Below are 23,232 nucleotides of genomic sequence, written 5' to 3' on the forward strand. Positions count from 1 at the left end.
GGTTACACTTCAGTTTGTCTTTTATACAAATTCTATATTTTATTTATTTGAGAGAGGCAGATAGAGAGAAAATGGGTGTACCAGGCCTTCAGCCACTGCAACTGAACTCCAGACACGTGCACCACTTTGTGTATCTGGCTTACGTGGGTCGTGGGGAACTGAACCTGGGTTCTTTGGCTTTGCAGGCAAGTGCCTTAACTGCTAGCCATCCCTCCAGCACTTAGGCAAATTCTAATTGCTAGAAAGGTGGCATTTGAAAGGTGTAAAATGTCTAGTAGCTGTTAAAAGTGCTTTACTTCCAACTCGCTAGTGAAGTTTGAACCAGGAACCTTTCATTTATTGTATTTTGGTTTGTTCCTAAAATAGAGTAATAAACCTTAATTAGTTTTAAGGAATGTTACCAGCTCATTTGAATGTTTTGTTTTTCTTTTTAATTTTAGGTTTGATTGCAGTTCTTAATATCTTTGGAGTGTTACTTTTCCTTTAATGAACATAGTTTCTGTTTTATTGTTTAGACATTTTTTATGAGACATTTTCAAGCTTAAGTACTTTCCAAAGGCAGCTGTTGTCCCTGCCTAATTTCACTTGTATGACATTGTAATTCAGAACTCTGTAGGATAAGAGATCTCAGATATCTTCAAAGGCATTGTCTATTATCTAGCTTTCTTTATTAAAAGTTGACTTTTGAACTTTGATCAATGAATATTTATGTTATTACAATTACTTTTTATTGAGGGAGTTACAATTTGGAGTATATTTATACATTTTAAATCAATCTTCTAAAGTTCTTAGGGTTTCTCTTTTCTTTCATGTGACAACATTTCACTGATGGGCTGTTCTTAAGGTCTGGGCATTGTACTTTAACTTCTATAATTGGTTTCCTTTTAATTTTTACACAAATGCTTTATCACCACACAATTTATAAAAAGATTCTTGTAGATGAAAGGCAGGAACTCTTATTATTTTAATGACAGTCATTGCTAATAATACAAAGATGAAAGTTCTGTGGTCATACCTGGGTTGTGTGTGATCTCATATATTCCTTACATATGATAAAACCTTAAAATATTATTTGACATTAGCATTCACCTAGTGAACATTTCTTTTCATATGGTTATTCTTTTAAAAATCAAAGCAATAGCTTATGTTTTTGAAAGCCTTAGTAGTCATTCTATTGAATATTGCTATCTTATGTTCTATATTTCATTTTGTAACTGTCTTTTTCTAATTTTCTTAAGTGTTTGGTGACAAAACACAATTATAATTTAAGGAAAAAAAAATAACGAGAGCACTCAAAGCAAGAACAAAAACAAAAAGTTGTTTGTGTTTTCAGCATTCTGTTCTATTGTGGCCTGTTTTAAGTAGCAGTAGCATTGAGACAGGGTTGAAACTGGGCCTGTGGTCACAGTGCGCCTAGTGAACTGGGAGTGCTAGTGGTTCTCTTGCTTTTTGAAAAAAGCAGTCCATACATTTGTAGGCCTTCCACTTTTGGCAAATCCTGGGACCACTGGTGTCCGTGGTGTTCTGCTGGTCAGCAACTCTGTGTTTCAGAACAGTAGTTCTATCTGGCTGGTAGTTTGACTTTGGCAGAGAATAGTTTTATTTGATACACTTTTTCTATGTGTCCTTCAATAACACATTAAGAAACCATGTTACTTAGTAATACTCTTTTATTTTTTTTCTATAAAGCTACTCTTGAACTTTCTTTTAAGTTGACATTTTAAAACGGATAAAAAAATTGAGAGGATGGACTTTATCCACTTTTTACCTGTATTCACTGTTAACAGCTCGCCACACCCATGTTTGTCCTTTCTCTGAGACACAAGCACATACACTTGTTTTGCCAAATTATCCAAAAGTAGGCCTCAACATCATGAGACTTTATCTTTAGTACTTGTTATGAATCTCCCAAGAGCAAAGGCAGCCCTTTACATATCTGTAGCTCAATCATCAGCACTAGTTTAATATCTGACATATTGTCCGTATTTAAGTTTTCTCACTTGACCCCAAAATGTCTTTTAGAGTTGTCTGTTTCTCATCCAAGATTCAAAGTTCTTATATCGTGTCTATATTCAGTTATAGTATCTCTATGACCTTTTCTTTTTCAATGCTGAGTTCACTTTCCTAAATCCTTATTTTACTCTTCTTTCCTCCTTTTTTTTTTTCTTTTTTCTTTTTTGGTCTTTCGAGGTAAGGTCTCACTCTGGCCCAGGCTGACCTGGAATTAACTATGTAGTCTCAGGGTGGCCTCGAACTCACAGTGATCCTCCTACACCTCTGCCTCCCAAGTGCTGGGGTTAATTAAAGGCATGTGGCACCACACCAGGCAGAATTTCTCTTATTTTATTATTGACAACTACCATAATTATAGACAATAAACCATGATAATTCCCTCTCACTCTCCCCTTCACAACTCTACTCTCCATCATATTCCCTCCCCCTGTCAGCCACCCCCCTCCTTTCTTTCCTTAGTTTCTTTCTTTGTTTCTCTTCCCTCTCTCCCCACACTCTCCTCTTTCTCTTTCAGCATTGAGATTTGAACCTAGGACCTCTTACATGTTAAGCTTGTGCTATATCACTGAGCTATATACCCTTACTCATTTCTTTTATAGTAGATGCAGGTTAAATACTTTCAAGAAAAACACATACTTTATAATCTTTCATTGCATCGTATCAGGAGGCATATAGTATCAGGCCATCCTGATAATAACCATATAGTGAAAATGCTGACTGTTAGGTATTTACAGATACATTTCTTCCTTTGTATTGGTAATTTTTGATGTGATGCTTTAAGACCATTTATACATCCTGCTTCCCCAAAACATTTCACTAATGCTTTTATTTATTTATTTATTTTTGTTCATTTTTATTTATTTATTTGAAAATGACAGAGAGAGAGGGAGAGAAAGACAGATAGAGGGAATGGGCGCGCCAGGGCTTCCAGCCACTGCAAACTAACTCCAGATGCGTACGCCCCCTTGCGCATCTGGCTAATGTGGGTCCTGGGGAAATGAGCCTCGAACCTGGGTCCTTAGGCTTCACAGGCAAGCGCTTAACCACTAAGCCATCTCTCCAGCCCTCACTAATGCTTTTAGTGTACACTAGTGATGCTTGCTTAAATCAATTATTTTATTAGTATTATGGTAGTGACATTTTGTTGTTGTTTGTTTTTTTGAGGTAGGGTCTCACTCTAGCTCATGCTGACCTGGAATTCACTATGTAGTCTCAGGGTGACCTTGAACTCTCAGCAGTCCTGCTACCTCTGCCTCCCAAGTGCTGAGATTAAAGGTGTGCACCACTATGCCCGGCTTATAGTGGTAACTTCTTAAACATTTCCTCTATGTTAATTAGATATCATTCTTCATTCAAGACCTTTCCCCTTTCCTTTTTAACAAACATGATGTTGAAGGCTGGAGAGATGGCTACTGGTTAAGAGCACTTCTTGTGCAAGCATGACGGCCTGAGGAGATCTGGGAGACAACTTGAGTTTGATACAGGACCTACATAACAGCTGTGCCTGGCTAGCACATTGGTAACCCAGTCCTATAGGGGAGCAGAAGCTTGAGAATTGCTGGAGCTTGTGAGAAAATGGCAAGCTCCAGGATCAGTAAGAGATGTGGACTCAAATAAGAACCAGTGTAAGTACAAAGTACAGTGGAGCAGAACACTTGACATTCTGCTCCTGCCACTGTAGGCAAGCACACCCTCTCAAATGCATGGGGCACTGCATGGACACATACACATGGCATATGCTATATAAGACACACACATGCACACACCATATTATACATACATGCACAAGCAAAATAACAACAACAACAAAACAGTGTATTGGGGCTGGGGAAATGGTTAAACAGTTAAGAGTGCTTGTAACTTAAGCATACGGGCCTGGAAGACCTGAGACAGCTGTTTCAAATCTTCCAGAATCTACATGAAAATCTTGGCATGGGGCTACAGGTGATGTAGCAGTTGGCTCTTGCCTGCAAAGCCTAGTGACCTGGGTTTGATTCCCCAGTACCCATGTAAAACCAGATGCACAGTGGCACATGAATCTGGAGTTCATTTGTAGTGGCTGGAGACCCTGGTGTATCCATTCTCATTCTTTCTCTCTTTTTCTCTGTTTCTTCCCCCTGCCTCTCTTCTCTCTGCTTGCAAACAAGTAAGCAAACAAACAAACAAACCTGGGCATGGGCACACACATTTGTAATCACAGTCAATGGTAGACAGAGACTAGAGAATCACTGGGGCCCAGTGAGCAAAAAATGGCAGCTCTGGGTTGAGGGAGAAACCCTGTCTCAAGGAAGGAACATGGCTGAGTGATAGAGAAGGACACCCAAGATCTCCAGTTGTGTGGTGCGTTAGCATTGCATTAACATTTACAGTATGCGCATCAACACATACACTTGCACAGAACATACAAATATTACACACACACGGGCATGTGCGTGTGTGCATGCACATGCCCAAACCTCCATGATACATTTACAGATTGTGAAAAATTCAGTGTCATAATTAATTATTGCTGTTATTCCTTTTGATTTTTAAAATAAAATATTTATTTATTTATTTGAGAGAGTAAGAGAGAGAATGGGCAAGCCAGCACCTCTAGCTACTGCAAACAAACGCCAAATGCATGTGCTATCTAGTGCATCTGGCTTTATGTGGGTACTGAGGAATTGAACCTGGGTCCTTTGGCTTTGCAGGCAAATGCCTTAACCACTAAGCCATCTCTCAGCCCCCTTTTAATGCTTTTAAAATATATATATTTATTTATTCATTTATTTGAGAGAGAGAGAGAGAGAGAGAGAGCGCAAATGAAAGAAACAGAGAAAGTGAATATGGATGTGCCAGGGCCTCCTGCCACTGTAAATAAACTCCAGAAGAATGTGCCACTTTATGCATCTGGCTTTACATGGGTACTGGGGGCGCTCAAATCCAGGCCATTAGGCTTTGCAAGTAAGCACCTTTAACCATTAAGCTATCTCTCCAATCCTCTTTTGATGCTTTTTTTCTTTTTTAATGAAGCGTAACATGTATATAAAACTTCATATCACTATCAGTATTTTTGTTACATTCATCCATCTTTTTGTATATAGTCATTTAAATTTTTTTTTATTATTAACAGCTTCCATAATTATAGACAATAAACCATGATAATTCCCTAATCCCTCACTTTCCCCTTCGTAGGTCCACTTTTCCATTATATGTCCTCTCAATCAATCTCTTTTTTATTTTGATGTCATCACCTTTCCCTCCTGTTTTATTATCTTGTATAGGTAGTGCCAGGCACTGTGAGGTCATGGATATCCAGGCCATTTTGTGTCTGAAAGACTGCATTGGAAGGAGTCCTACCCTTCCTTTGGCTCTTACATTCTTCTTCTCTCTCTCTCTCTCTTTTTTTTTTTTTTTGAGGTAGGGTCTCAATTTAGCCCAGCCTGACTTGGAGTTCACTATGTGGTCTCAGGCTGGCCTCAGACTCACAGCGATTCTCCTACCTCTGCCTCCTGAATGCTTGGATTAAAGGCATGTACTTACTATACCTGGCACATATAGTCATTTTAATTGCTGTGTAGTATTGCACTGCATTGCTGCCAGTGGTTTATTCATTGTAAGTGAATATCTTGGTTATTTCCAGTTTTTTTTTTCTTTTGTGTCAATCTGTTAGGAAATGTGCAAGTCTGTTGGAGAGCAGTGTAGGATTGCCTATGAGAAAGGATTTTGGCAGTATTTACTTGTGATTTCTTTACTTACACAGGCCAGAAGTATAGACACCTTTTCTGTGCCTCTTAAACTTTTTTAAGAGCATATTGTAGGACTTTACTGATGCAAATTTTTACTTACCGAATTGCTCACTCTCATACAGTACCAGATCTACATGTTGCCTATTATCAAAACTGCCCTTTCTCACTCAGTCCCAAATGAGATGCTGCTTGTTGTATTAACTGATATGTAAATTTGAATAGAACATAACTATACTCAAAATGCTGTTTTTTATTTTTGTTTTATTTGTTTACTTCTTTGAGAGAATCAGAGAGAGACAGATAGAAAGAATGAGTGTGCCAGGGCCTCCAGTCACTGCAAACAAATTCCACTTTGTGCATCTGGTTTATGTGGGTCCCAAGGAATTGAACCTGGGTCCTTTGGCTTTGCAGGCAAATTCTTTCACTGCTAAGCCATCCTTCCAGCCCCCCAAATGCTCTTTCAAATTGTGAAATTTTACTGACCCTAAGTGATCTTATATTTGTACTTCATGTAACTAAAAGAAGAGAAGTGGTTTACTTTAATATAGTCATAAATGCCAGATGTGGTGTGGTGCACACATTTAATCCCAGCACTTGAAAGCCAGGGGTAGGAGGATCACCATGAATTCGAGGCCATCTTGGGACTATGTAGTGAATTCTAGGTCAGCCTGGGCTAGAGTGAGACCCTGCCTTGAGAAACCAAAAAAATAAAAAATTCATATAAAGATGATAGAACTCTGTTATAGATTATAAGGCACATTACTTGTATAGATATCTGCATACTTCTGTTGAATGGTTTAAAAACCATGTAATATTTGTCCTGTTTAATGCAAAGTAAATTACTTTTCATACTGTTAGATATCCTCAATGAATTTTACTTTTCTCCCCTGCCCCCCTCTAGTAGTGGCCACAGAGGAAGTGGTTACTGCAGAATCTGTGGATGGTGCAATTCAGCAAGTGGTCAGTTCAGGAGGTCAGCAAGTCATCACCATAGTTACAGATGGAATTCAGCTTGGGAATCTGCACTCCATTCCAACCAGTGGAATAGGTCAGCCCATCATTGTGACCATGCCAGATGGACAGCAAGGTTAGTAGTAGACATGTAGGTAATATGTCTGTTTTATTCAGTATTCAGGAAATTGTCTTTACAAAGAATTTAATTTTGTCTTGAATTATGTTTATAACCTTTTACAATGGACATAATTGCCTAATATTATTTGTTTATGTTAATACTGATTAGCCTACTTTCCCTAAGTGCTTTCTAAGTGGTCAGAAATTTGACCTCAAAAAATTTGCCTGGAAAATAAACTTCAAATGTTGCCACAAATAATACATAGATAACTTGGAATCTGTGTTGGACAATTTTTATGCAATTGAAATACAATATTGAAGAATAACAACTGAAAAAATAATGTGAGGACATGCTACAGATCCATGGTGGAAAGTGAGGAGAACAGGGAAGGGAGCTTTAGAAGCATTAAGACAGAAATATGTTTATTGTTAAGATGGGCCAGAAGTTTGAGTTTCATGTCTAAGCCTTGAAGTGCTCTCCTCTGTGCCCTGAGACTTGTGCTTAAGATGCTCATGTGTACTGTTTACTTTCCAGTGTTAGATTAGCCACACTAATAGAAACAGACTAGAAGGTGTAATTTTTTGTGGGGGGGTGTCTTTTGAACAGGTCTTTTGAACTAATTTTGTTAGCCTAAGATGTTAACATGGTGAAGCAGATAGCCTATTGCTGGTCATGGAGGATAATCAGGAAACTTGTCTCAAAGGGGACAGTGATTTGTTTCTGATTAAGTGAATTTCAAAATAAGGAGGAAAATGGTGATCAAATTCCTAGTGATGGCTTGGAAAGAATGGATTTTACGGTGATACAGAGGACATGAGATTAACTGATAGTGGTGATAAACAGGCAGAAATGAGAGTGGCAACTGTGCCTGTCAACTTCTGGGAAATATTTATCTGCTGAAAGCAACAATGACTGTGTTCACAGTTTGGTCAGCACAGTGGCACACTGTACAGCGTAACAGTGGAAGCCATGACTATAGCCTTCTTTCCTGCTACACATATGCTCCAGGAAGAAATCCAGACACTTAGGAAACATTTAATTATCTTTCTGTAAGATAAAACTAAAGTAATAAGTATGTAGTATATATAAGAGTTTAGTATGAATTGAAGAAAGGTTTAGGCATAAGTCGTTTCCTGAGACCCATGAAGTAAGCACACCCCATATAGTGGTTTGTTTATGAAATGTCTCTCATAATCTCATATGTTTGTGATTAAGTTTCATACTTAGTCCCTAGCTGGTGGAGCCTCTGGGAGGTGGAGCCTTGCTGAAGGAGGTGTGTCACTCATGGTGGACTTTGAGGTTTATTAGTCCAGCTCTATTGGTGTTCACTAGCCAGCTTATTCTTGCTACCACTTCCCAGCTGATGTTACAAGTTGTGATGCCCAGCCTTTGCTCTTGCCATACTTTCCCTGCCATAGTGAAACTTCCCCTCAAAACTGTATTCTGAAATAAACCCTTTCCTCTCATCAGCTGCTTCTAGTTAGGTGTTTTGTCTCAGCAACAAGAAGGTAACTGCTGCATCCCTCCAAGCTCAGCCAAGTATATGGAAATATGTCAGTGGGGGTTCCTCCTGTACCTCCCCCTCACTCCTATGGGAGCCTGCAGATATAACCTCATACCATACTCTTCACCCTTCAGACTTGTCGGGAAAATGGGCTCCTAAGATCCATCTCCTTACCTAATAAGGTTGAAGCCTTTGTCCATGGAAGAGAAGAACCTTCCACTTAAGCCTAAAAGCACATGGGTCCGGGAGGAGATTGGCTGTCTGGAAACACACCTCTCTTGCTCCTTGACTGCCCCAAGGCCCATCTAAATCTACTATGTGAATGAGTTCAGCAAAGATGGTAAAAGAAGGGTGTGTGTGCTGTTTCATCAGCAGTGTGACAGTACACTACTATCAGGCTGATGGAGGACAGAGGCAGTATGGCATCCTGTCCCTGCAGTCCCACCCCACTCCCTGCTCTTCTGAAGAGGGCTCCAAATTATGTTACTATCTCTACAAAAGCTGGACAGACTTCCCTTCTGCTTTCTTGTCTCTTGATAGGCTGGCTGAGGACCTGACACTGCATGTTAATCCTGAGGATGTGCCCTGGAAGAGATGTCAGTGTTGTCATCCTCTGACAACCTCTTTACCTCTGCATGGCTTTGGTTCAGTGCTCTTCAGAGCAGCAGTGAGCTAGTTGTAGAAGTTTGAATTGGGTATTGTCTTCCAGCAGAATGAGAAAGGCAAGAAATACTATATTAATAACATCTGCCAAGCAAGATGTGCCCATAGGGGCAATAGTGGACTGTCTGTTATGGGGGCAATTAGCTGCTTTCTGATTGGACTGGAGGCCCACTCCACTGGAAGGAATTCATGTGGCTGGGGAGGTCATAGACCCAACTGGGGAAGCTCCTACTTTTGTTTTGCTAAATGAATAAGATATGCCTGTCAAAAATATCTTTTAAGTATTTATATTTGTGCCCATAGATAAATGTTGCTGTCAACTTTGGTCAAAGAAGTGACCTTTTACAGTAGGTTGTAATTGTAGAGATTCTCAGTTTGTCAGAAATACATAACTGTTGAATGTTTATCCCTAAATAGATCATCTAAATCACATTGTGGAAGAGAGTGTGGAAAGAATGTAAGAGCCAGAAAAAACGAGGGTGGGTAGTGTTGTAGAATGCTGCCTTTTGTGCATGGTGTGCCCACTGCACTCTTGAGCCATTGGCAGCTGTGACTACCTGCCTAAAAGCTGTGCAAGAACAAGATTGGGTTCTAAAACATGCCATCATGAAAGGGGGAGGGCCTCACGAGGCCCTACCCCTCTCAGAGTTTCTATAGACAGTTAATAATTGCTGGGGATGGAGAAATATTTTCTTTAGTGGTGATACCACTGGTAAGTTGCCCATGCTCCTGGAAGCAACCCAAATTAAACTTACCAGATCCCTAAAATAAGATGTCAAAATAGACCAGAGACTACTGTTGGGAAGAGAAAAGAGATCAGAAGAAATGATAGGAGGGCATCAGGTAGTAATTAGGGTGAATATGATCAAAAGAAATTATGTACATGTATGAAAATGTTATAATGTATAATTCATATATAGTAATAAGTAACTTAAAAAGAGAAGATCAAATAAAAGACTAAAGTCACTGTGTGTGGCAACACATGCCTCTAATCCCAGCACTTGGGAGACAGGTATGAGGATTGCCATGAGTGTAAGGCCAGCCTGAAATCACATAGTGAATTTCAGGTCAGCCTGAGCTAGAGTGAAACCCTACCTCAAAAAGATAGAGTGAGAGACTAAAGTCAGAAGTTTTGTTGTTGTTGTTTTTTGGTTGTATTTTTTCGAAGTAGGGTTTTGCTATAGCCCAGGCTAACCTTGAATTCACCATGTAAACTCAGGGTGGCCTTGAACTCACAATGATCCTCCTACCTCTGCCTCCCAAATGCTGGGATTAAAGGCGTGCACCACCACACCTGGTTTATTTAGCACTGCTTTAAAAAAAAAATTATTTATTTATTTGAGAGTGACAGAGAAAGAGGCAGAGAGAGAGAGAGAGAGAGAGAGAGAGAGAGAGAGAGAATGGGCATGCAAGGGCCTCCAGCCACTACAAACGAACTCCAGCCGCATGCGCCCCCTTGTGCATCTGGCTAACGTGGGTCGTGGGGAATCAAGCCTTGAACCAGGGTCCTTAGGCTTCACAGGCAAGCGCTTAACCACTAAGCCATCTCTCCAGCCCTTAGCACTGCTTTTTACTGGTCGCCATGGACAGCCTCAAGTGTTAGTACTGTAGCTGTCATCTTTGGAGGAGAAAGAAGCATGTGGACATCAGCTGTATAATGTAGTAGATAGACAGACACCATCCCTAGGCTGTCAGAAACCAGACAGCTGTCTGGTTTCAAGTTTGACAAACTCTCTACTTGCTGTTTTGCTTCTGTGGAAAATTCTTCCACTAAAGTAACTGACATCAAACAATGGTCAGAGAAAATCAAGTTATACTTCTTGTTAATATCAAGAAGACCTCAAAACTATAGAACCACTCTCTTTTGTTTGTTGTGCAAGGTCCACCAACCTGGGTACCATCTGCCTCCTGAGACATCTGCAGCAGTTCGTCTGCCGCATCTCAGAGGCTATGCTGCCTGCACTGTTCTCCTGGCATCTGGTGGACACTGAGCATGGGTGGAGCTCTCTCCTTCAGTGACCTTGCTGAGGAGTTCATGACCCACCAGTTCTATAACTGAAAGGATTATCCTTTACTTTCACTTATACTTTTTGGTAGACAATGTGAGCTTTAATAGGCTACTTGAATACTTGAAATGTTAGCATTATTTACCCTTCCCTTCCTCCTACTTCTCTAAGACCAGCTTGTCTTCTGAGTTAAGAAGTAAGATCATGATTTAAAAAAAATTTTTTTTTAAGTTAAGAAATAGCTGGATGTGGTAGTACACGCCTTTAATCCCAACATTCAGGATGCCATGGTAGGAGGATCCCTGCAGCAGTTCAAGGCCAGCCTGAGTACACATAGTGAATTCCAGGTCAGCCTGGGCTAGATCAGGACCCTACCTTATAAAACCAAAATATAAAGTTAAGGAATAGCAATTTACTAAATTAGAAAGAAGATCTAAATAATTTTATTCTGTGGGCTTTTTAAAAATTATTTTGTGTGTGTGTGTGTGTGTGTGTGTGTGTGTGTGTGTGTGTGCATGCCTGCATGTGTGATCTCTGATGTGGAGATTAGAGAACAACTTGCAGGACTATCCTTGCCTTCCACCTGTTTTGAGGCAGGGTCTCTGGTTGTTCACCATTCTACTTGCAGGCTTTTGGTAATCCCTCACCCCAGGTGCACTGGGACCACAGAAGCCTGCTACAATCTCTGGCTTTGTGTGTGTGTGTGTGTGTGTGTGTGTGTGTGTGTGTGTGTGTGTATGGGGGTGGTTATTTTGGGTTATAGACTCGAGGGGAAACTCCATGATGGCAGGGGGAAATGACAGGATGGACAGAGGGTGGACATCACTTCCTCACCAACATCAGGCGGACATGTGGCAAAAACTGGCAAGAGAAAGCTGGCTATGTCAGTTTCTGACTTTTTAAAAAAATGATTTTAATAATTTTTTTTGCTTATTTATTTATTTGAAAGTGACAGGCAGAGAGAGGGGGAGAGAATGGGCACACCAGAGCCTCCAGCCACTGCAAACAAACTCCAGATGCATGCGCCCCCTTGTGCATCTGGCTAACGTGGGCCCTGGGGAATCGAGCCTGGAATCAGGGTCCTTAGGCTTCACAGGCAAGTGCTTAACCGCTAAGCCATCTCTGCAACCCAAGAATATTTTTGTTTTGGGGTTTGGTTTTTCGAGGTAGAGTTTCACTCTAGCTCAGGCTCTCCTGGAATTCACTATGTAGTCTCAGGGTAGCCTCAAACTCATGGCGATCCTCCTACCTTTGCCTCCCAAGTGCTGACATTACAGGTTTGTGCTACCATACCCACTGTTTCCTCCTTTGAAAATTCAGTACTTTGCTTCATTTCTTGAATGGATGTTTTTTTTGTTGTTGTTGTTTAGTTTTTTTTTTAAGTTATTTATAGATACTAGGCTTCTCTTGGAGGTATAGCTGGTGAAGATTTTCTCCCATTCTGTTAGTTGTTTTTTGGCTCTGTTTATGTTATGTTTGTCTGCACAAAAGCTTTTTAGCTTCATGAGATCCCCCTGGTTGAGTGTATGCTTAATTTCCTGAGCTACTTGGGTCCTAGTCTGGAAGTCTTTCCCCACTCCTATGTCTTGGAGAGTTATCTTTAATTTCCCCCCCGCCGAGTTTCAGTTTTTTTTTGTTTTTTTTTTTTTTTTTTTTTTTTGATTTTTCGAGGTAGGGTCTCACTCTAGCCCAGGCTGACCTGGAATTCACTATGGAGTCTCAGGGTGGCCTCGAACTCATGGCGATCCTCCTACCTCTGCCTCCCGAGTGCTGGGATTAAAGGCATGCACCATCACGCCCGGCTACAGATTTGATACTAACGTCCTTAATCCATTTGGATTTGATTTTGGTGCATGATGAGAGTAGTGGATGTAGATTCATTTTTCTTCATGTGGGTATCCAGTTTCTCTAGCACCATTTATTGAAAATGCTGTCTTTTCTCCAGTGTGCATTGTTGGCTCCTTTGTCAATGATCAGGTAGCTGTAGTTGCTTGAACTGGATCTTCTATTCTGTTCCATTGGTCTATATGCCTTTTTATGCCAGTACCATGATTTTTAAAAAAAAATTTTTAATTTTTTATTTTGGTTTTTCGAGGTAAGGTCTTTGCTGTGGTCCAGGTTGACCTGGAATTCATTACGTAGTCTCAGGGTGGCCTTGAACTCATGGCCATCCCCCTACCTCTGCCCCCTGAGTGCTGCGATTAAAGGTATGCGCCACTATTCCCAGCCCATGATGTTTTTAATACTACGGCTTTGTAGTATGATGATTCCTCCAGCAGTATTTCTTCTGCTGAGGATAGTTTTAGATATCCAAGGCCTTCTAATAGTTCCATATAAAGTTTGAGATTTTTTTTTTATCTCTTTGAAGAATGATGCTGGATTTTTTTTTTTTTTTTTTGGCATTGTGTTGAATGTGTCTATTGCTTTGGGTAGAATGGCCATTTTTACAACATTAATTTTACCAAGTCATGAGCATGGGAGGTCTTTCTGGTGCCCTCCTCAGTTTCTTTCTTCAGTATTGTTATGTTTTCATTGAACGGGTCTTCACTTTCTTGGATAGTGATACTTTAGGATATCTATTTTTGTGTGTGTGTGTGGCTATTGAAAATGGGACAGCCTCACTCATCTGTGTGTTTGTATTTGGCATTGCTGCACTCAGGTTCGCATGGCATAAATCATCTGAACTAGAGCAGCTTTTGGGAAAAATAAAGGTTTATTTTGGCTTACGGACTTGAGGGGAAGCTCCATGATGTCAGGGGAAAATGAAGGCATGATCAGACACAACACCTCCTGGCCAACATAAGAAGGACAATAGCAACAGGAGAGTGTGCCAAACACTGACAAGAGGAAAGTGGCTGTAATACCCATAAGCCCGCCCCCAACAATACACTGCCTCCAGGAGGTGTTAGTTCCCAAATCTCCATCATCTGGGAGTCTAGCATTCAGAACACCTAAGTTTATGGGGAACAACTGGATCAAACCACCACATTCAGCCCCTGGCCCCCATAAAGTGATAATCATACATGATGTAAAATGCAATGCATTCAGCAAGAGTTTAAGAGTCCTCATAGTTTTTATCAATCATAATGTTGTTCAAACATCCCTATAACCCAAGGTCTTTTATTTGAGCCGTAATAACAAAAAATCCCCCCAAAACTCATAATGGCACAGAATAAACACTCATACTGCAAAAGATGGCCCTGGGCATAGCAAAGAAATATTCAACCAACACAAGATTTAAACAGGGCAAACATCAAACTCTGTAGTTCCAACAACTCTAGCCAGTGACAAATCTCCAAGTCGGATAATTTTAACCAATAACAAGTCTCTGGAGTTCAATTCCACCCCTCCATCTATGGTATTCACTGTCCTGGAAAACTTTGTCCGGGTTGGCAGCTCTCGTTAGCAGGTGTATTCGTGGTCCCAGCATCTTCACTGGGTCTCCACTGCAACCCATGGTCTATCCTCACTGTTCCATTGGGTCTCCATGAAGGCATCCAGCAAATCTGCTTTACTGTGCCCATGGCACTTTTCAAAACACAAGACTGTGCTATGAATTTAATTACCCTCTATTTCCTGCATTTCTTATAATCTGTAATATAATGCTAGTGTTTTTTTTTTTAATCCGGGGGGTGGGGAATAAAGCATACTTTTTGTAGTGCAGGACAATCCTTGATCATTCAGACCCCTTCAAAAGACTCTGCATTCTTTCTGTTGTCCCAATGCAGGTCAGCTGGTCCAATCTCAATGGTTGTAATCTCTGATACAATTGCAGCTGAACAGGCAGCAGTTTCAGCCCAAAGATTTTTTTTTTTCCTCTGCCATATCCCTTTGCTCACACCAGTCCATTTCTGCACAATGCAACCTGCACAAGTTCTCAGGACAGGGACATTACAGCAAGCCTCTCACATAAACTGCTTCTAGCCCAGTCCAGACAAAGCACTTTCTCACCCTCATAAGCTGTACCTCACAGTCTTTAGGTCTTATTGCATTCAGGTCTTTCAACTCTGACTGGAATGGTCCATCAAGCTATACTTAAAGCACTGCAAGGTGTCTCTTAGGCCAAGGTTTCAAATCCTTGTACATTCCTCTTGCAGAGTAGTTCCAAAAGGCCAAGAGCCACAGAGTCAGGTTTCTAGTAGTAATGACAGCACTACTTGGTACCAACTTTACTGTTGCTGGGAGAAAACACCCATCCCAGAACAACCTGTGGGAAAAAGGGTTTATTTTGGCTTATAAACTCAAGGGGAAGCTCCATGGTGGCAGGGGAAAATGGCATGAACAGAGGGTGGACATCACCTTCTTGCCAACATCGGGTGGACAACAGCAACAGGAGAGTGTGCCAAACACTGGCAAGAGGAAACTGGCTATAGGAACACCCCCAACAATATACTGCCTCCAAGAGGCTTTAATTCCCAAATTGCCAACAGCTGGGGACATGGCATTCAGAATATCTTAGTTTATAGGGGACACCTGAATCAAACCACCACACTGGAGGTTAGGGTTTAAACATGTGAATTGGATGGTTGTGCCGGGGGGTGGGTGGGTAACACAATTTAGTTCATTCTTTTTTTTTTAACTTTTTTATTTTTCGAGGTAGGGTCTCACTCTAGCCCAGGCTGACCAGGAATTCACTATGGAGACTCAGGGTGGCCTCAAACTCATGGCAATCCTACCTCTGCCTTCCGAGTGCTGGGATTAAAGGCATGCACCACCATGCCTGGCTTATTTTTTCCCCCTGTACTAGCCAAATAGATTCTAAAGTTCATGTTTATTGAGAAGACAGAAAAGAAGAAAACCTTTGAAAAAGAAAAGCAATGAGAGGGCCATACTAGATGTTAAAATAAACTTTAAAAGAACAGCTTTTTATGGACTAATTTCATATATATACACAATGTATCCTCATCATTATACCTTCCCATCATCCTCTTTTGTACCTTCTCATATCTCCCCTCCACTGAATAACTTCTTTCCAACTAGTCCGCCTTCTATTTTGATGTTCTGTCATTATCTTTTGTTTTTTTCATATTATGCAGGTCTTGTCTAGGCATTGTCAGTCACTATGAGATCATGTATGCAGTGGCCACTTTGAATCGGGAAGACAGCATTCCTAAGCTCTCTTCCCTATCCTTTGGCTCTTACATTCTTTCTGTCACTTCATCACCATCTGGAAAGAGAAGCTTCTCTAACTGAAAGTGAGAGTAGCATTAATATATAGAAATAAACAAAAATATTTAGAGGGCAATTTGATGTACATACTATACCCATTTAGTCAAACAGTAGTAGTAGTTTCTACCCTAAGGGATATGACCTCCCAAGCCATAGGCTTTTGATTAGATTTTTTTCAATGCCAGGCATGAATTCCTTCCTGTGGAGTGGGCCTCAAATGCAATCAGAGAGCAGTTGGTTTCCCCCATAACAGACATGCCACCATTGTACTGGTGGGCACATTTGACCTGGATGGCTATCTGGTGTAGCTTTCAGGGTCTACTGTTGGTTAAGACGATTGATAAGTTTTCTCCTCCAGTAGGCTACATACAGAGCACTTTCCAGCACTATGCCATTTACTCAATAGGACTTCCAGCTCAGTTCCAGGTTTCCAGGTTTTTTTCGTCTTTTTTTCCCTTTTGGTATTGAAGAGGGATTTTTATTGAATTAGCTTACAGCAGGACAGTCAAACAATAGCTGTTTTCAAGCCTGAAAGTCAAGAAATCTGCTCAGTCCACATGGCTGGATGCCTCAGCAGTCCCAATCCAGCACTGAAAGCCTGGAGGTTTCCTGGAGAGCCGCTGGTCTTCAGTCCACGCTGGAAGGTTGAGGAAACTTGGATACAGTGCTGATGAAGGATAGTGGCACAGGATGGATGCCCTCGCAAGTGGAGGCACTCGCGAGCAGCAGCTCCTCTCAGACCTTCCTGACATAAAGCCCACCATGCTGAAGGATGGGCTCACTCTCCAGTTCCAGTTTCTTTGTTCAGTGTCCTATAGCCAAAGCATGTGGTATATTCAGCAATAGGGTCTTGTCATCTAGTTCTGGTAGACAGCCAAGTACCTTGGCAGTAGTCTGTATTAAGATAAATGTCTAAGACTTGTATAATATACTTATATATTTATAAAATACACAGCTAATATATAAGTATGGTATACAGTACAATGAAACATAAAATTTCTCAGTTTTTTCTGGATTAATTTATAAAAACAGTGAGATAAAAAGAAAAAGATTTCCTTAATCTTTCCAGTGTTTTAAATTAAAAGCAGTAGTTTTACTGTTTTTATTTTATTTAATTTCGATTTAAATTTGTTACTGACAGTAAAAGTTGTTAATGTTTTAAGAAGAAATTTAAAGGTCATATGACAACTGTACTTTTCTTCATGACTTAAAAAATTAATTTTAAAACTTCTCCATTATTATGAAGATTATAACAGCTTACAAGTGATGTTAATAATTGTGAATCATATGCTTATGTATAAGGTATTCAAAATATGGGTAGTGAAAAAGGCAGATGTAGAGTAATTTATTGTATATTATGTTAGAAAGTATTTTAGGTGTACTATCTGTATATTCAATGTTTTTACATAAATTAGTAATATACAAGAAACTGATAAAAATATTGGTAGGTCCATGAAACTTCAAAATATACTTATAAAATGTTGCTTTGACTTGAGCCAGTTGCATGAACATAGTATATATAAAATTAAAATAAGCAGATACTTTCTTAAGTAGATTTCAGTAAAAAAGCAATGACATATGGCCATCTTTATAAGCAGCACGAATGGTTTGAAATGACTGTTTTGGATGCTACCTTTTAGATGCGATGTCAGCCTTTTTTTTTTTCTACTAAGCTAGTTGAGAATGAAGTAACGTTTGCATTTATTTCATTTTAGTATTGACAGTACCAGCAACAGACATTGCTGAAGAAACTGTTATAAGTGAAGAACCACCAGTTAAGAGACAGTGTATCGAAATAATTGAAAACCGGGTGGAATCTGCGGAAATAGAAGTAAGGAGTCTTTTACCCGGTGTGTTTTGCCGCAGTCATCCAAAATAAATTCAATTCAATTTAATTTGTTTTTATTATTATTTTTTGTCATTTATATTTATTACTGGCAGTGTTTTGATACAGAATGAAAGTATATAGTGTCATCATTTTGTTTTTTTTTTTTGCCTTCTACATATGGCAAGCCCTCAATAAATAAATATTGAATGAATGAATGAGTGAGTGAAGAATTTGTTTGTAACAAAGTCTGTCATCCTGGTAACATTGGAATGTCCTTGGTTCTTGGAGTCCATCTTTTTTTTTTTTTTTCTATTAAGCATATACATACCATTCTTAAGTCACTGAAGGAAAATACCACTTTATACTGATTGACTTTTTTTGTTTCATAAGAGTCCTCTTATAGAAAATTCTTGTTTGTTTTTTTAAAAAATATTTATTTGAAAAAAAAATTTAAACTATTTATTTGAGAGAGAGAGAAAGAGGCAGATAGAAGGAGAATGGGCACACCAGGACCTCTAGCCACTGCAAATGAACTCCTGATGCATGTGCCACCTTATGCATCTGGCTTTATGTGGGTACTGGGCAATCGAACCTGGGTCCTTAGGCTTCACAGGCAAGTGCTTTAACCACTGAACCATCTCTCCAGCCCTTAAATTTTATATATATATACATATATACACACACATATATATATATATGTATGTATGTATATATATTTCCCCGCCCCCCCCCCCCAAGGCAGGGTTACACTCTAGCTCAGACTGACCTGGAATTCACTCTGTAGTTTCAGGGTGACCTTGAACTCACAGCAGTCTTCCTATCTCTGCCTCCCAGGTGCTGGGATTAAAGGCGTGCGCCGCCATGACCAGCTTAAATTATATTTTTTTAAAGTACCATAGATAACTACTTATTTCCCCAATAATTCCTTTAAAGAAATTTAATTTATACTATTAATAAGACCCAACAATCTTGTTCCTCCTCTTTCCCAAATTAGTTTATAAATATCAGCTAGTTTGTTGTATAACCAAACCATAATTACTTAAATATTTTCTCACATGACTATACATAAAATTTTATCTCCTGAATTAATAACATACCAAATAGAACCAACATTATTATTTTAATATCTTTGAAAGAGTAAATGTATATAACATTGAACTTGAAATTAGGTAAACTAGGATTGAATTCTATGCTATAGATCTATCAACCTTGAGTCTCAGTTTTGCTTTCTCCAAAATTTGCAATTTAGAAAAGTACTAACTTCATTTTAGGGTTTTTATGAGAATTGTAAACACCAACGTAGCTGAGTGTGGTGGCTCACACCTTTAATCCCAGCACTCAGGAGGCTGAGGTGAAAGGATTACCATGAGTTGAACACCAGCCTTGGCTACAGAGGAAGTTGAAAGTCAGCCTGTATTAGGCTGAGACCCTCCTTTAAAACAAACAAAAAGCTAACATATTCATACATACAGTCATTGTATCTGACACACGTATAAATTAAATGATTACCAATTCTTTTTAAAGGCTCTAATTATAGATAAAATAAAAACATTTTCCGTGTGTGTACATGCATGTTCCTATGTATGGAGGTACATGTGTGCATGTGTGTGGAAGCCAGATGACAACCTTGGGTGTTATTTAGGAAGATCATTTATCTCTTTTTTGAAATAGAGCCTCACATGGTCTAGAACTCACCAATTAGGCCAGAAGCTCTAAGGATCCCTCCTGCCCAGCAGTGGGATTACACGTATACACCACCATGCCTAACATGGGGATCAATCTCAGGTTCTCATGCTGGGGAGTCATGTACCTTACCTGCTGAGCTATCTCCCCAGCCTAAATTTTTTTTTTAAAATAAATAACAACATAATTCATACAAAAGACAATTAGAATATACCCTACCATTATTCATTTAAATATCAGGTACATCTGTGGGCATAATCACAAGTTTATGTTCTAAGTTAAAAAGAATATGACTAGTTGTGTACGGTGGTACCTGCTCATAATCTCAGCATTTTGGAGGCTGAGGCAGAAGGATGAAGACCAGGCAGTCTGGGGTACATAGATAGACCTTGTATCAAAATAAATAAATATAAATAAATAAAAATTAATGGTTTAACCAGAATGTGTTGTACAATTTTGATTTTTAGTAAGTGTGGGCTGCTTTATCTTTCAAAACTTAAAATGATATATAAGATATTAAAGTTCTCAGACTGACTGACAACTTATTTCAGTAAAAAGTATAAGTATACTTATTTAATACCCTTTTTAAACCCTTTCTGGTTGTCAGATGATCTTTCTCAGGCATGTAGGTGGAAACAATGTTATTACTTTGCTTTTACTATCTAATAAAACATTTTAAGTTGCTTTTAATTCTTATTAAATGTAAGCTGATATAATTCAAAAAGTTCTATTTTCTTGGAGCAATGAATGTACCTTGTCACTTTATTTACTAATGAGCAGTGAACATTACTGTTTCCCTCAAATTTCAGCCTGATTCCTCTTATGGGTTCCAGAGATGGAGAATAATTCCAAGTATTAAGAAAGTAGGATTGAGTTGTATTGAATAGGACCAAGGAAAAAGAACTTTAGAGAATTGGGATTTAGCTTGATTTAAAGAGCAGTGCTTTTTGTTATAATAGAACTTTCTGGTAGTGGAAATCTACCCTACTTTCCATCACTGGAAATGCTCAAGCCAAGGTTACATGACCTCTTAGGGCTTTACAGAGACTTTGATGCATGCAAGTAATTATAGATGGTAGAGGCAGGCTGGAGTACAGGATGAAGAGATGACGTCCAATGTTCACATCAAACCAGGTAACCATTTTTCTGTAATACATGAGGTCATTCTTTTGAATGTGTATTTTTAGATGATCATTACAGTTATCTGGGGGACAGACTTTTTTCTCTCTTTCTCTCTCTCTTTCTTCCTTCCTCCTTCCCTCCCTTTCTTTCTTTTTTTCTTTTCTTCTCCCCTCCCCCTCCCCTCCCCTCCCCTCCCCTCCCCTCCCCTCCCCTCCCCTCCCCTCCCCTCCCCTCCTTTTTTCTGAGGTAGGGTCCAGGCGGACCTGGAATTCACTATGTAGTCCCAGGCTGGCCTCAAACTCATAGTGATCTTCCTACCTCTGCCTCTCAAATACTGGGATTAAAAGCATGTGCCACCATGCCTGGCTTGTATTCCTTTCTTAAATAAAATCTTAGCCACAGTTTCTGTAAATCATTGATTACCAAATTTTAACCCATCAGACATTTGGCAATGTCTGAAAGTATTTTAAGTTGTCACAACTATAGGAAGAGGTTGAGTTGACATCTTGCAATGCCCTGGACAGCACTCAGAATTTTTGTGGTTGGGGGCTGGAGAGATGGCTTAGCTGATAAAAGCACTTGCTATACAAGGATGAGGCCCTGAGAGGGCCTGATACATTTGAGAATGATTACCCAGCACATCTGTAAACCCAGTTCTGATGGGGTAGGAGAGAGGGAAGAGACTGGAAAATCTCTGGGGTTTCTGACCAAGTTAAAAAATGGGCTAAAATTATAGCTTCTGCAGCTGTGGATTGAGTGAGAGACCCTGTCTCAAGGAAACAAGCAGATGAGAGAAAGAAACCCAGCTTTTTCCACTGACCTCCACACACTTGTTTACAGGGTGTGTGCACCAGCACATGCACACACACACACACACACACCAAAAAAAAAAAAAAAAAAAAAAAGAATTTATGTTATCCAAAAACATCAATAGTGCTTAGATTTTAAAAATTAGGCCTGGAGAGATTGCTTAGTGGTTAAGGTACTTGCCAGCAAAGCCAAAGGACCCAGGTTCGACTCCCCAGAACCCATATAAACCAGATGCACAAGGTGGCATACACATCTGGAGTTCATTTACAGTGGCTGGAGGCTCTGACGTGCCTATTCTGTTTCTATCTGCCTCTTTCTCCCTCTCTCTCAAATAAATAAAAAAAAAATACAATATTTTTAAAAATTAAGCAAATAATGAAAGTTAACATTGGGAGTTTCCTCTGTCCACAATTATCAGAGTGTCTGTCTATAAGTAAGGTGATAACAAATTGTTTATAGAATTTTCAACTAGCAATAGGATAGTTTTACCAATAATCTCATTTAAATTATAGAAAATTTATTATGGTCTGGAGAGATGTCTTAATGGTTAAGGCACTTGCCTGTGAAGCATAAGGACCTAGGTTTGATTCCCTAGTACCCACATAAACCAGATGCACAGGGGGTGCATGTGTCTGGAGTTTGTTTGTAGTGGACAGAGACTCTGGCATACCCATTCTCTGTGTGTCTCTCTCAAATAAATAAAATATTTGAAAATTTATTATGAATTTTATGGATTTTACATCCACATTATAAACAAGGAAATGAAATGGGTTTATTTTATGGAGGTTAAGACATGAGTAATACACTAAGTTGCATTAATATATCTGTTTTATTATATTGAAGCTATTATTTATAACATTGATTTTCATATATGTACATAGTGTATTTTGATTGTAATCTCTTCCTATTACCTTCTTTTGTCCTTCCTCCTTTGTCTTTTTTCCACAGCCCCTTCTCTTTTACAGTTATTCCCATGTATGTATGTGTGCATATATATTTCACCTGAAATTCACTAGATAGTCTCAGGGTGCCCTCGAACTCATGGTAATCTTCCTACTTCTGTTCCACAAATGCTGGGATTAAAGGTGTGTGCCACCACACCCAGCTTGATTATTTTTAATTATTTGTGTCCTTTAACCAGAAGAGTTGGGATTCTTAGCATTCATTTTATTTCGCCTTTGTGCATGTGTGCGTGCATGTGTGTGTGTGTATGTCCAGATGTGTATGTGAAAGCCAGAGGTTCACATGGTCTTCCTTACTCACTTTACTCATTACTTACAGAGGCAAGGTCTCTCAAACCCAAAATTTGCCAATTGAGCTAGCCTGGCTAGCCAGTTGCCACAGAGTTCCAGTCTCCATCTCCTAAGCATTGGGATTAAAGTGGCCACCCCGCCTAACCTGCATTTATGAGGGGGCTGAGAATCCAAACTCTAATCCTCTCCCTTATGCTTCCATCGAAGTATTTTATCTACTGAGACATCTCCCCAACTTCCATAGTGTTCTTTAAAGAATTAACCACTGGGTCTAGAGAGATAGCAGTTAAGGCACTTGCCTGCATGAAGCCTAAGGACTCTGGTTCAATTTTCCAGGACCCACATAAGCCAGATGCACAAGGGGGCATGTGCATCTGGAGT

At 39.5% G+C, this 23,232-nt stretch overlaps 1 protein-coding gene across 4 annotated transcripts in view; it reads left to right on the top strand.

Moving 5' to 3' along the window:
- The window catches only part of Gabpb1 (GA binding protein transcription factor subunit beta 1), a 100,547-nt gene that overhangs the window by 69,310 nt on the left and 8,005 nt on the right, over positions 1-23,232 (top strand). For 3 of the 4 annotated variants that reach the window (XM_045156120.1, XM_045156122.1, XM_045156121.1), the window contains exons 7-8: positions 6,643-6,828; positions 17,871-17,986. In XM_045156120.1, coding sequence (XP_045012055.1) covers positions 6,643-6,828; positions 17,871-17,986 — 302 coding nt within the window. The remainder of the gene's footprint in view (positions 1-6,642; positions 6,829-17,870; positions 17,987-23,232) is intronic. The other variant, XM_045156124.1, reaches the window with a different exon arrangement.

Source organism: Jaculus jaculus, chromosome 8 (genome assembly GCF_020740685.1).
Source record: "Jaculus jaculus isolate mJacJac1 chromosome 8, mJacJac1.mat.Y.cur, whole genome shotgun sequence".
NCBI classification, from domain to species: Eukaryota; Metazoa; Chordata; class Mammalia; order Rodentia; family Dipodidae; genus Jaculus; species Jaculus jaculus.